The 15089-nt window shown below is 43.5% G+C and overlaps 1 protein-coding gene across 1 annotated transcript in view; it reads right to left on the minus strand.

Moving 5' to 3' along the window:
* Positions 1 to 82: 82 nt before the first annotated feature.
* Positions 83 to 15089, minus strand: part of LOC122625881 (GTP-binding protein Di-Ras2) — a 30523-nt gene continuing 15516 nt past the window's right edge. Inside the window, exons 3-7 of the mRNA XM_043805930.1 lie at positions 11717 to 11884; positions 10876 to 10985; positions 6984 to 7174; positions 1564 to 1693; positions 83 to 1463 (exon numbers count right to left, since the gene is read on the minus strand). Coding sequence (XP_043661865.1) covers positions 1388 to 1463; positions 1564 to 1693; positions 6984 to 7174; positions 10876 to 10985; positions 11717 to 11884 — 675 coding nt within the window. The 3' untranslated portion in view covers positions 83 to 1387. The remainder of the gene's footprint in view (positions 1464 to 1563; positions 1694 to 6983; positions 7175 to 10875; positions 10986 to 11716; positions 11885 to 15089) is intronic.

Consider the following 15089-nt stretch of genomic DNA (forward strand, 5'->3'; position numbering starts at 1 on the left):
ATGCTTTAAATATCCCCGCCGTACTCAGTACCACCTAAAAGTAGTCTTTTAAATAAATCTTATTTCTAAGCACATTCCGGTAAACAAACACAAAGGACTCTTATCACACACTGACGAACACACCCACGCACCACTTATCCAGCTGCAAGTGTAGCTTGTGCCAAAGGATACAAGTTTCGTATTAAAAACAGATTTATCGATTACTCTCTTCCGTACGCCTCCTGCGAACAGGATGTGCATTGTGGGCAATTTGATTTGGCATTTTGGCATAAGAAGTTCACCCTGTATTATCCTTGATAAGCATTCGGGACCCTCCCCATCAAATTTATTTTGCAATTACGTTTTTTGCATAGTAAATTGTTCTGCGCTCTCTGCTAAAGTTCCTGTTATTTTACGTGGCTGGAACCGAGGAGAATGCCGCGAAAATTCCTTACTTGTGCAAAAGTTGCGATTCCGTGCTGCGTTTTACTGCAGATTCGAAACGTACGAGTTCTGCCCAAGCCAATATAAACATTCATATCGGGGCTGAATTAACTGAAGGGGACTGAGGGGGACTGAAGGTTCAAATATTAACCATGGTGTAGGCTAAGGGTGCAGATAGAGATTCATAAATTAGTATCATAGAATGTACCTTAGGGCTATGGCACCTGTCACAATATTAAGACAATCAGCCAGTCGAAAACGCATTTACTTAGTCCTCCCTCGAAAAACCACGAACAACGCGACTGAGCTATTATTTAGCCATCAAAAGGAACTCCTTTAACGGCGCTACGAGTCTTCAAACTCCCTTCTCCCATGGGAGAAATCAAAATTAAATTCAAATTTAAATAAACCTGGTCCCTTCCGACCTTATTAAGCGAAACTCAAATCGTTTTGTGTGCACAATGCCTCGCAAGTAAGCTCAATGTCGGAATAATCGGTTATCTATTATGCCGCTATGACACCGGATCGCAACGGACGCATAATTGTTTGCTGTTGATATTTGTATGCGCTATGTTTTGCCTGTTGTTAAGGATATTGATCTCTCATGGCTTAGAAGCTATGAAATCTTTTCATACTGAAATACAAATTTACCTAATCAAAGTAGCTTTCGAAATATTTATATTCTCAGGCCAGTGTAATGACGGCATCGTTTTGAAGCTCTAGTTACAAACTATAAAATGTTTTACAGAGTGGCAAATTCATCGAAATTGTTCTACCCTTGAGCAAGTGGTTTTTGTGAGTTCGGTAGCTTTATCAGCATGTTCAGCTCAGTGCACCGAAAATAAATACGGCGGCACTTGTTTATGCACGCTAATTAACTGGCGTACATTATTAATTCTCATTGTGGCAACCATAATAACTAAATAACATAATTAAGCGCGGCGCTAGCGGCCAAAATAACGGTTTACTGCACGTTGCAGTCGTCGGATGCGTTGTTGATTTGCTGCTTGGTCTTGCGTGATGCGCGGCGTATGAGCGATCTGGAATGGAAGTGGGTTGAATTGGTCAGCTGGGAGGCCAGACGGGAACCGGAAGTGGCCAGGGACTCCATCCGGTTAAGCAGGCGCGTGTCGCACTCACCTGGAACGCGGCTTCAGCTTGGCCTCCGCACTGGTGGTGGCGACATCGACGGCGTCCACGAGGCTGGAGCCCTTCTTGTCGCCACTGCCGCTGGCGCCTCCCAGAGCCGGGCTGTTCATCCGATTTTTATCTGCAACAAATAAATGGCAACGCGCGGCTAATTAGTATCCACGAGTGCATTTAATGGTGGTCGTATGCTGTATGCCAACTCAAAGGGACTGCGCGATTTCGGAACTGCGAATGCAGCTCAAATCCAATTTGTCCCACTGATGTGGTCCTTTCCAGTTGCCGGAGCAACTGGTACTTCCGGACATCCCAACATCCCAACATCCCTGTATCCCAACTGCCTGCCTTCTCTGCAGCCGCTGACGTAATTAACTTATGAACGACGCACACAAAGAGCCGGTGAGCGAGTTCCACATCCCAGTTACCTCTCGAAATGGGATTTTTTACAGTCGGTTGCACAGTCAAAGTTCATCTCAAGAAAGAGGTAATCCCACTCACTTTTCGCTGACTCTCTTGGGATCTATGCGTTATGCATGTGCCGCCGATGCGATATGCGGACTCAAAGGAGCAGAGATGGCAAAGATACTCATTCGCAGTTGGCAGGGCAAGGTCGTCAAAACATACGAAACAAGTCGAAGTTCAATTAAAATCATGGATGAAGTAGTATGTTTAAGCTTTAAGGATTTCTGGCCGTAATATTATTATGTTTCTCTTAATTATTAAAACGCAAACCCTGTGACATAATCATTAATCAGGAACAGAAATGTACACCTACTTTACAAATACATATATTTATTACAAAGTTAGGGTAATATTAGTCGCAGCAAACAAATGGAAAAACCCTTTAAATATTTGTATTTAAAATTTTTTTTTTTTAATTAACACAATTTTGGTTATTTGTATAAGGTACCAGTTGTATAAGGTAATAGTTGTATAAGCATTTTTATGTATAAGCACCTTAAATTTCCATAAATTATTATATTAAGAGATTATTATTAAATGAAGATTTGTGTAATATATCTCAATACCTGATTTTTATTAAAAAATGCAAAATTATTGTTATTATTTCACCAACAAGACTTTGTTCTTAGCATACTTGTATGAAATTTCCAAAATATATTTCGCACTCTGCCGTGCTATAAACTTCAAGAGAAGGCACATCACTTTCAATTAAGTGGTTCCAAAGCTGTCTCTAAAGCTGAGCCTATTAAATATGGGAAATCAGTGTCAATGGAGTCATTAACTTCCCAGTAATCCTCAATCAGCCGGCTTAGACTGCCAAGGAGAGTGTTAAGGTCGCACAAAGGTGTTCGCGCAGATGTTTGTCTTGGCGGTAAACAAACCTTTTTGTTCCGCCGGGCGAGCAATAAAGCCGCCAACAAAGAAGGGCTTACAATGGGAAAACAATTGGCATCTGGCGCGGCAAGGGGCTGTGCGGCAGGAGAGCCGCAATACAAATACAAAGGGAATGCCACAGCCAGGCCAGAACCAAGTCAATTTAGTTATTAAATTCGGCAGCTTAGTTGCGGGTGTAGTTGCGAAGTACGACCGGCGATGCAAACAGAATTATTGAGCCACCAGTGGCACTCTGCGGCAGAGTGTTGCATACTTTTCGTGTGTCGGCGGTGTCAAGTGCAAACAAAATGGCCGCCGACGCCATTGTTGTCAAAAAAAGGCGTCAGGCTCGTCAAGTGGGAGCGGAAGGGGGATGGGTGGCATAAGAGGCACATTTGCTGCCGCTGACAGAAAGCGCGCGAAAATGCCAGGACTACAAATACGGCTTCGCTGGGGCGGCATTCCCATTCCCATTCCCACTGATCTGCGGGTGAATCCGAAACGAGGACTCGCACACAGCAGTGGCGCCATCCAGACACAAAAACAAAATAGAGTGGGGTTCGGTTTCGGGGATATAAATTGTGCATATGCGGCGGGAATAGATTCGTGCGCCGTGTTAGGGAAATTTAAATTAAATTTGTTTTATTTTCTACTCTGCTTCCATCACACGGACACAGTACGAGCAGTGGAAAATCGCCGATTCCAGGGAAGAAAAACGCAAAACCGTCCAGCGCTGTAAAGGGCGTTTATTATCCTTCCATCGCGAGTATAAAGAGGTTTTGCCACATCAATTGCGCCACATCTAAAACCCCCCCGAAGTTGAAAAGTTCAGCAAAAAAGTGCTTTACATAAACGCATATATTTTCCAACCATTTTGTGTCATGTAATATGAGAAACTGTTGTAAATGCAGCCGCAGTTGCAGTCAAACTCCACCCTCAGTTGAGTAGCTGAGTAACGGGTATCAAATAGTCGGGGACTTGACTATAGCGTTCTCTCCTGTTTTATTATTATATTTGAATGGTATCTGGCTAGTGCTAGTGATTCATTTGAGTGGCAAGCTTATTCGTACAAAGCGGTTCTACAATGATTTCAAGTTGTAAACATGAAAGTGAAATGAAATAAAATGACAGATTTTCAGGTGGTCTGAAAAAACAAATTCACCATTAATTGAAAAACATGAAGATGGGCACAACTTACTTGCACAGAAAAAATGATTTTCCCGTATTTGGCTGCGAATAGGGGAAAACGCCTATTAACGTGGCTCAAATATGTTTAGCATGCTATGTGTGTTAGGGAACACCCACAATTGAGTTAGGCTCTGGTTTGTGGGTCTGAACCAAAAGGGCTTGCGGCGCACACCGCCGAGCCAAAACCACGCGAGTGCCGTGGAAAAGCCGGCAACAATGTGGGGAGCGGAGGAAAAGTGGGTTTTCCGGCCGCAGCACATGTATGTGGCCTGCAGCTTTGGCTTTGTCTGAACTTACAAGCCCGTCCATTTTTCGTGCCGCCCATCTCCCATCACCCATCACCCATCGCCAATGTGAGTACCATCCTGCAACCTCCTCTTGTAAGTCGTAAACACGTGTGGCACAATCTCAGCCACAAAATGGCAGGGTCTTAAATGAAATTTCAGCAATTTGTTTTGCATACGTCGCGCTGTACTTTTTAAGGCAATTACTTGACTTGGGGCCCCTCGAGCTGCCGGTGATTAAGTGCTTAGACCTATTTTCGGTGGCACATCCAGGGCGTCGGTGTCACCACTGCCACCTCTAAGTCTCTCAACCTCTGAACTACCGGAGACAGTTTGCCACTCGCCCTTTGTTTCCCGTCCTTGAGACCACCTCCATTTTCGGCGTGTCCTGTCCGGCTGTCATCGACAGTTGCATTTCGGTAGGCACTTGAAATGTTCGGTGGCAGGACATTAGTGGGGTCCTTGACCATTTGAATTTAAATTTCATGGATGTTGAGTACTTGAATCTACGTCGCTGACCAACTTTGCAGTTCATTTTAATAGCTTATGAGGCCAGCACCGAAATTTTACGAAAAGACTTTAGGTCGAACACTTACAATATTGGCATTGCTGACTGGGCGGGATCTGTAATAATTCCACAACTTTTTCTTTACCGAAAATTAAATTAATTACTTCGGTACCCCGCCAGTCGGGGCAACATTAATTAACTAGATATTTATACTTTGACGAGCTCGGCAAAATTCGGAACTTCTCGAGCCCTTGGCTGCTGTCTCCGCCTTTGTGTTCTATTTTCATGTGCTGCAAAGTAAGTTTTTAATGAGATAATAAAGCATTCCATTACAGGGTAATTAGGAGGTCAAGCTGTTTAATTAATACACGTGCTCGCACGGAAACATTTAGATAAAATTGAATTCGTTTGAACATTTCGCGGCGAAGGACTCCCCGAAAGCGAATTCGTCCTTATGAAGCCTTAAACCCCGTCTCGACGGTTTTTTTTCCTGACTTTGCTTTGCTTTTCGGCGGTATCTTCACTTTGTCGTCTGATGAATAATGAAAAAGAGTTTGTCTTTGTCAATTGGGTCGGAAGAAAAGGGTCCTGTTCCGCCTGCTCGTATTACTCCACTCCTGATTCCGAGTTTCACAATTAATTAACCCAAAGGCGCTGGAAGTGGACAGAGGCGGCAATTGAAACAGGAACGTTAATTGCATTCAATTAGCCAAATTGCCAAAAGTTATCCTAGTCCTTGCCGCATTTAAAGAATTCCAATTAGGGTAGGGCTTCTCTCCTATTTAAAATAATGAATATATTCATAAATGTGCATCAAATATTGATTGGGCTTAAGCCAGGCTTAGTGACATCTGCGATCCGCAACCGGCTTAATTGCATTAATGGGCGGCGCACTCGCAATTTAATTTCGCACTAATTAAGCTTCTTACGGCGGCATTTAAATCCCCGAATAAAGCTGTTCATGTTACAGGTCTGACTTTCAGTCAGAGCCCATGAATATGAATGTTTAATTGACATTTGAAACTGTTACGGCCAACCGACGAGGCCAAAAACAATCAACAAAGGGTTTGCGTCATCTGGTTTTCATTTCCATTTTGCCTGGCCATGGCAACAAATCAAGTGGTGGATCCATGGCGAGTTTGTGCTCCAAGCTTTGACTTTGTGTGTTATGCTGGTCTTTCTGGCAGAATGGATGAGCAAGGCAATTCGCCCTTTCAGGATGCGATGTTGAGCAACTCAAGGGATTTACTATGCAAATCATGTCATAAAACATTGTTTCATTTTCAGCTAACGGTTCAGATTTCATTTATAAATTCATGTACGTTTTTATAATTTATTTCTATACTCGTTACTCACTCACGGAGTACGAGGGTACACCAGATTCGTTGAAAAGTATGTACCAGGTAAAAGGAAACGCCTCCGGCTTTATAAGTTCTACATATTCTTGATCAGGATCACCAAGTTTTGCTGGCCATGTCATTCCGTCCGTCGCACTTTCGACTGTCAGCCCGTCCGTCCGTTGGTTTATTTGTCCGTCTGTTCGTAAGATCGAAGAAATCTCCTAATCTGTGTAAATTGGAATGTTGAGATTAGGCATGCAGACTCTAGAGACGCAGTTGGTTTCAGAAGATCTAACGTTAGGCTTGGCAACATCAGTTAACAAACTTGCGCTGTGTCTATGTCTCTGTAATCTGCATGCCTTATCTTAATTTTCTAGCTTTTATAGTTCCGAAGATTTTGACGTTCATACGACGGACAGATAGACGGCCGGACAGACAAACATGGCCAGTTCGACTCGGCTATTGATCCTGATTAAGAATATATATAATTTAGATGATCGGAAACGCTTCCTTCTGCCTGTTACATACTTTTTAACGAGTCTAGTAACGGGTATAATAATGTAAAATTGTCCTGTATTTTGGTACTGATTCTAGCTATATGCTTTGTACCATTGCTTTTATTAAGGTATATGCTTTAGAGGTGTTGAATTGCTGACATATTACAATAGTAAGTTGATTTTCCCCAAATACCAACTGTATAACTACCAAACAGACTTTTTGGTTCTGTTAGCATAAATGTGAGCCTTTACGAGTACTTACTGCGACTGGACGATGCGCTGACGTATGCCGATGAACGCCGCTTGAAACCGCTGGGCGCCGCCTCGCCGCCGCCCCCGCTGCCCCCGCTCCCACTACTGCTGGCTGGCAGAAAGCGGGACAGGGAGAGCAGGGACTTGAAGAGGTCCGTCACATTGCTGTCCTCCTTTGCCGAACACTCCAGCACTTTCGCCCTGCGAGAAGGGAAAGCGGTTTAAAAAGGTTGCATAATATCAGGGACGACCGGGTAAATATCGCATACGCAATGCATACATCAGCGAATTTCGGTGGCCCGAATAAAAACCGAAAGCCGAGCCAAAAAACCTAAACCAAACCAGCCCAACAATGTGGCATGTTCAATGCGAAACACAGTTTTTGTGCCCGCAACGGCCAAATGGGCCATCGACCACCGTCCGGGGTGCCGAAACAAATGTTGCTAATGGCCAAATTAAGCATGTCATGTACGCTTCAAAATGGTGCGGTACTAAGGATTCACTCCTGGGCCCACAACACTGAGGCCAGGGCTAGGACTAGGATGAGAATGGGGATAAGGATGAAGCAAGGACTATGACTATGACGAGGACGATGATGTTGGCGAGGACAGGTAATGTTCAGCAAACGGACGATGGCAGGATTAAGACCGTGAGAAGGATTTCGAGCTTCTGATCTCCAGTCAAAATATTACATACTATCGTCATAATTGCCCTTTGTTGCCTTTTTCCAAACGTGTTCAGTTAAAACAAAAGAGAACGCTATAGTTCCCCGACTATCTGATACCCGCTACTCAGCTAGTGGAAGCGAAGTAGAAATTTTCACAATGACAGTTTTGGGTGGTTTGTGCGCGTTGGAGTGGGCATGGCAAAAAGTTGGTTGGCAAATCGATAGAAATTTACAAGACTAACAATTAATTGAAAAAATTCCAAAACATTTTTCAAAAGGACAACGGACAGACGGACGGACGGACAGATAGCAGACCAGCTCGGCTATTGATCCTGATCAAGAATATATATACTTTATATGGTCGGAAACGCTTCCTTCTGCCTGTTACATAGTTTTCAACAAATCTAGTATACCCTTTCACTGTACAAGTAACGGGTATAACAAGAGAAATCACTATAGTCGAGTTTCTCGACTATCAGATACCCGTTACTACATTTTTCTGCCATATCGATAAAAATGGGGAAAAACAATAATAAAATAAACAACGAATTTAAAATATGTTGAAATTTCTCGTGGGCACTTCCAGTAGCTAAGTAACGGGTATCTGCTAGTCTCTGTTTTTTAACTTTTTTTTGGTGGAGCTACCTTAATTTGAAGAAAAGTAAATAAGAGGGTGAGATATTAAATTTTGTATTAAAATAAATTATGTATACAGATGACACCACCAAATTTTAAAATGTAAATTTATTTATAATTATATTAAAAATGTTATTTGAAAGTGGTTTTATTAAACTTCAATATTCATAAACAAAAAACATTGTAAAAAACAATTTTTTTCCGATTTAATGTTTTTATGCTACTGAAACAGCTGACAAAGTAGGGCAGAATATTTCAGTATTTCAGACAACTTCATTTAATTAAAGTTACAACGGCTGACTTGGCAAAATAAATAAATAGATGGCCAAATTGTTAATGCCGTAAGCTGCAATAACAGTAAATCAAAGTAAAATTGATATCGCACGTGAGTTTATTTTGCGCATTAACGTTGGCCAAATGGCAGGAAAATGCGCATGACTTGGCAATTAAATGTTGAATAAATACATTGTCCCACCTTCGGCACAGTAAACCACTTACCCATGTAGGGCCTGCCCCAATGTATCCATGCGTTGTGTGGCATACACTGTGCACAATGTGGGGGAGTACCCATTCAGGCAGATAAATGCACTTGAGTGGCATGCTCTTAAAGCGTTTAACCGCAGACAGACAGGCAGCAACAAATTGCATTGCAGCTAGATGCCAGGAAACGCCACACACACTTTCCACGCGAGTTCTGGAAAATCCTCTAGGTGTGAGTTTGTAGTGACGGGTTCAAGGTGTTTTCCGCTCCCGCTTCCGGGAACCAAACCGCACCATCAATCTGCGTGAATGTTTAATCCAACAGAGATTTGTACGTAATGCTTACGCCAACTGACCTGCGTCTCGTGTCCTGTGTCCTTCATCCTTCATTCTCCATCCCATATCCCCAGTCCTTCGTCCTGCGGCCTCTGTCATCTCCATTTTGCGGTTGAGTGCGCCTCTTGCGTGGCGCTCTTTGGTCGCTTTTAAATAAGTTTACGCACGCTTGCTTAAACATCAACACGAGCGTGCCCCGCCCACTTTGCCGCCGCCCATCCCGTCGACTTTCGCAGGACAGTCGAATTATGCCAGGAGTCCCACTCCCAGTGGCAGGCACGTATGTGATTGCAAGTGATTTTTACGAGTCCCGCCCCGCAGTTTATTAAGGAAGCAATTACCTCGCAAAAAGCGCCTCTGAAATATGTGCTGGCCAGCGAGTCCTTTTTGGCAGCGATTCGAAAGGATGCGGCCCCGCTATCACGGCTGGTTGTCACGCAAGAAATGCATTAAAATTGTTAGTGTGCAAACAATGACTTTAATCAGGCTACTCGTTGATTCGGTCTATGATCTACTTTTACTGACAAAAGTGTTGTACAACAGGGCTTCTTCTGAACTCGGTAGAGTTGTGCTTAACTTAAACTTTAAAGTCTTGAAATAGAGCAAATAAAACAGCTACGAAATTCTATACGAGTTAGACATCAAATAAATATAAATATTTGTACAATTCACCTATAACCTTTCTGCATTTTATATGCGTTCATTCGTCATATACATTATTCATTTAACTCAATGTCGGTTTTCTGCTCGGGTTTGACAAGCTCTATAGTTTTCACCCATTGTGTATCAAAAGGAAACATAAATCACCACAACTAATCATACCTCTCACAGCCCCTCAGCGGTTCCCCATAGCATCAATCGAACAGTTCTAGAGCAGCCAAGCTGAAGGACCCCATGCATATGCACATGTGGAATGCCCCACTGCTTAGTATTCAAAGACCACTCCAATGTATCACCTATACGACCAGTTGTCCCCGTCGACGATTGTATGTAGATGTCTAACATGACAGCACCACCGTTTGCGGCCAATTAGGAGCTATTATGGGGAAACATCCTTTGTGCAAATAGCGAAATGGTGTATTCCTCCTGATGCGATTTTCACCTAGTTGCACTCAGAACAATTTTTTCGATAATCGGTTTGTGGGAATGGATGGGAACATCCAAGAAATAGAGAAATTTCTACTTCTTAAGTTTTGGTGGGGGAAATACCGAATATATATTTTTTCATCTTATAAATGTAAGTAAATGAGATCTGAATTATTTGGTTCTAACTTTACCTTTTACCCAACATTCCTTTGATTATAATATACTTCACTACTTCAAACAAACTAACTATCCTCTGCCCAATTTACCCTGATTCCCCGTAATTTTTTTCAGTGCGTGACTTTGGCTCGGACACTTCCCCAGCTAACAAATGGCATTTAATGAGCGCAGCACCCGTCCCGTGGACAATGCAACTGATTTCGGTGGGCCAACTCCCTTCCATGGCCGCCGTCACGCTCTCTGTCGCTTAATTTCATTTCTAGCAATTTAATTGCGCTTTTGCCATTTGCCAGCTGCCTCTTGCCATTGCAGCTTTTCTGGGTGGCCAGAATTTATGGCTCCTTTTTAATTCCACTGTGTTGCGTTACTTATGAAGATTGCAGCTGTTTGGCGGTTTTGAGGCTTTGTGGCTCGGCTTTGTTGCACAACTTTTGGCAGTTGTCCCCTAATTGCTGTTGCGTGCAGCAGCTGTTGCGCATTTGACGCTTGTCGTATCCTTTGAGATTCATATTGGACTTACCGTAAGCGCGGCAGCTCGCAGAAGACCCAGTCGGTCACCTCCTCCAGCTTGACCTCTCTGTGGGTGGTGGCCAGGTCGGCCTTGTTCCCGGCGATCACAATGGGGATGTCCTGCGGAGCGAAAAGGATTAGCAGCGGCACTCGGAGCACTCCCGAAATCGGGATGCGGACAAAGCGTATTGCGCCGTAATTGATACTCGTTCTCACAATAGCGGCGAAAAACGGAAACCGTGAAAGCCCTCGGAAACAATAGAGCTAACTCTCGCACAGTGGGATGGGCTAGGAAATATGACTTCCTTCGAAAATGTTATCTCAATATGTTATAGCTAATCCTATCAGAAAATAAACCAACTCAAGGTATCTTACATTTAAAACCTTATAGATAACTTGATCTAAGCTCAAAGTGAATATATGTATACAAAGAAGTAAGCTGATCACACTATAATAACAGACATTTAATGGGTATATACTAGTCTAAGAAATGTTTTCTAGAATTACGAACTTCTTAAGGTATATATCTTGTTATCGTAGCTCGATTTATTTTCTGTCAACATGTTGCTTATTGTTTCAGTTGATGCCGCTTAACAAGCGGCAAGTGTCCGTAGCCCCTGTAACCCACTGTGCAACCTTAGAGCCAAATCCGAGCAAAAAGCCTAAACCTCTGCCGCTCGGCTTGACCCCTCAGCCACAGAGGGGAACATTTATAATTGCTTTTCGGATTGTGGCGCACGTCGAGAGTCCTTTCAGGCTTTCGCATTTCAGGCGCCTCTGATTACATGCAAAATGCAGGAGTGCTGACTGCTGAGTGCTGGGTGCATAGTGCAGCTGCACGTGTACCTCACCTGGAAGTCGCCGCGCTGCTCGCGGATCTCCTCGAAGCACTGCTTCACACACTGGAAGCTGGGCGCGGATGTGGCCGCGTAGACGAGCATGAACGCGTGGGCCGTTGCGATGGACAGGCGCCGCATGGCCGGGAACTGCATGTCACCCGACGTGTCCAAGATGTCCACCTGCAAAGGATGAAATTACGCATAATTAAATTTGAATGGTCGCTTCCCGGCAGTAAACGGCCATCAATGAGATTCCGTGTCCGCATGAAGCGTTCGCCGATTTTAATTTAACCCGCCGCGTTTCAGATCACTGACGTTCAGTTTAAACAACAAAAAGTGAATTATTCATTCACGATATTCTATCTTCCCATTTTCATTATGCAGGTATTTTGATTGAAGGCAGCAACATGAAAGAGAAACATGAAGCTCAATTATATGAATATTTAAGCAAATCAGTTCGATTACTTTTTGTGCCCCACTTTAGACTATTGATCTTATCGGAAAGTTAAGCAATACTAGTGAGTTCGTTTAGTACGATTTATACATATTTGTGTGATGCCCAATAATTCAATTAAATATTTCAACGATCGATTTTAATAAAGCGAAAGTCTCTTGGTTGAAAGGTGTCAGTTAAAAAAGGTGCTGTTGCTAAAGGACCGACGAAAAGGTATTATCCAAGATTTGCTAAGTATGGCTATACCCTTGGAAAGGGTTTTACAATTTGTATCATCATATCCGATGTTATAGTAAAGATCTAAAAATTAATGGAATATCGATGGAAAACCATTACAGCTTCGTACAAGCTAATATAAAAAGGTTCCAATAATCCTATAATATCATGGAAGCTGTATATTTATACCCGTTACTCGTGGAGTATACTAAATTCGTGGAAAAGTATGTAACGGGCAAAAGAAAGCGTTTCTAACCATATAAACCACCATAAACGACCATATATATTCTTGATCAGGGTCAATAGCCGTGTCGATCTGGTCATGTCCGTCTGTCCGACGGTCTGTCTGTCCGTCCGTATGAACGTCAAAATTTTCGGAACTATAAAAGCTAGAAAAATGAGATTATGCTTGCTATTCCAGAGACATAGACGCAGGGCAAGTTTGTTAACTGATGCTGAAACGCCCACATACCGCCCAAAACAGCCACGACCACCCTTTTGAAAAAAGTTTTCATATATTTTCACATTTTTGTTAGTCTTGTAAATTTGTGAAAAATATTCTAGCGCCCACAAACCGCCAAAAACTGTCACTGGAAATTTCTCCCCCGCACATCCACTAGGTGAGTAACGGGTATCAGATAGCGTTCTCTCTTGTTTATTTTGTGGAAAGATATTGCCGCACATCGTTTATTAACTTTGTTAGTGGCGACAAAGTGCTCTAATGGTATAGTCTTTTCAAATTCTTTAATGACACGGAAATAGGGCTTAAGAGCTAAAGTTTTGTTAAGCTTTAGCGATATAATATTATATTGCCCATACGGCAAATTCAGCAAAAAAAGCAAACCTTCTTTGTTAATATTTATTGGAATATTAGAATATTAGTTAAGCGGATAAGAGGCTACTGTGTAGCCAAAGTTAAGAATTTAAATTTAAAGTAAATCTGGCATTAAATTCTAGGACTATAAATACAGACAATACAAATATGGTATGGAACCTTTTTTCCCATCATTTCATCATCACTGCTGTTGGCGCAGGACATTTATTGGAGTGCTTTTCAAACGATATGTCCGTGGAAAGCATAGGGACGAATGCCCGCACAGTCGGTGGTGTCCGGTTGTCTGGCCATCGCCCAAGGCGGTGGCCCCGGGGTCGTGACTCCTGGTTGAAGCCAACTAATCCCCGTGTCAGCATCTGTTATGTTGGTTATAATGCCGCGTGGAGTACGCGATACGCATCGAACGCGATCCGGAATGTCATTGGCACGGGGAGGCCAGAAAGCCAAAGAGCCAGAGGGGAACCCAACCATTTAGCCCTGTCAGTGTGATCTCCTCTTGTTGACAGCCTTGGCGATGGTGACTCAAATTTGTAACGCATTGTCTGGCCGAAATGAGTAAACTTTATTAAAACACTTTGCAGAATGACACAAGTTATATCTTTGACACCATTCCCGGTCACTCGTCTATTGTTTGCCTGCCCGCCTTTGTCCTACCATCCATGTTTAAGTCATCAAAAGCGTCCTGCTGTGCGAACTTGCACATCCACGTACATGCACGAAATTGCGTTTAAAGGCCAAATATCGTTTAGTGCAATAAAATGTGGCCGTTTTATGGCCACATGCAGCTCCGGCAATCAGTCTCAGCTGGCAGCGGGCGCTCCTGGAATTTGGAAAGCGAACCTTAACGGCCAATGGTGGAGGCTAACTAGATGTGGATGCACTTGGCCACCTGAAAGACTGGAGACTGCACCCAAGGTGGCCGGGAATAAATCACTTTAGGGTCGGGTGACAGCTCCTGAGTTAAGTAATGGATGCGCACCCATCGGTCGCTAAAATGAAATTAATTAAATCGAAGAGAAGAGCCTGGCAACGGCGCCGCCTCCTAGAGAGCCAGTGTCACCAAAGCACCACCAGGAATCAATTTGGCCAGCTAGAGTCCCGATAATGAAGCTCACCAGCTCCAGCCAGCCAGCCAGGCGGGCCACCTATTAATCAACTTTCCCAGCAACTTTTGTTCCCCAAACATGTGCTTGTGGTGTAAGACAAGTTTGAACAGCGTATAATCAGCTCCAGCGGAGCAGTGAATGATGTTCCATCAGAAGTTTTCCATTTCATGACATGCCCGTAAGGCTGCGTCATAGGCAGCTGTGATGCCAGGTTTCACGGCGCTCCCCCTCCCGTGCTATCAATTCCCTTATGGTTATCCGTAGATAAGGGCTCGATTAAAATAATACACAGCAGTTATCAGTTTCCGGTATACTCGTTTTTCCCCTGGCACGGCACAAGTTATTACCCATTAATCGCGCTCTTAAGTAGCGTACTAGGGCACGCCAGTCCGGAATTCTTCCGCCGGCAACACTAGTGGCTCTGCAGGCTGAGAAGAGGGCCACATTTTCCAAGTTGCTTCCGCTGTTTTGAGCGTGTGCAAATTTGATTAATGAGTCTTCGCCCACAAGCTGTCAGTCAGTTTGTCAGTCAGTCGGTCGGGGTGAAGGGAAGGGCTGGAAACTATTTGCGAAGACTGTCGTAAGTGCGTTTAAGCCAGTAGAGATTCATTCGTTCAATTTGCGTTTTCATCTTTAATATACATATGTAATCTTCCTGAGTTCCGCCTCTGGCATAGGTGGCTCAAACCGTCGACCCCACAGACCGCCAACCATTCCTGCCTGCTCCACTCCAAATAGGCTTTCAGGGAGCTACTCAATTGCCAGGAGACCAGA

Source organism: Drosophila teissieri, chromosome 2L (genome assembly GCF_016746235.2).
Source record: "Drosophila teissieri strain GT53w chromosome 2L, Prin_Dtei_1.1, whole genome shotgun sequence".
Taxonomy (NCBI): Eukaryota; Metazoa; Arthropoda; class Insecta; order Diptera; family Drosophilidae; genus Drosophila; species Drosophila teissieri.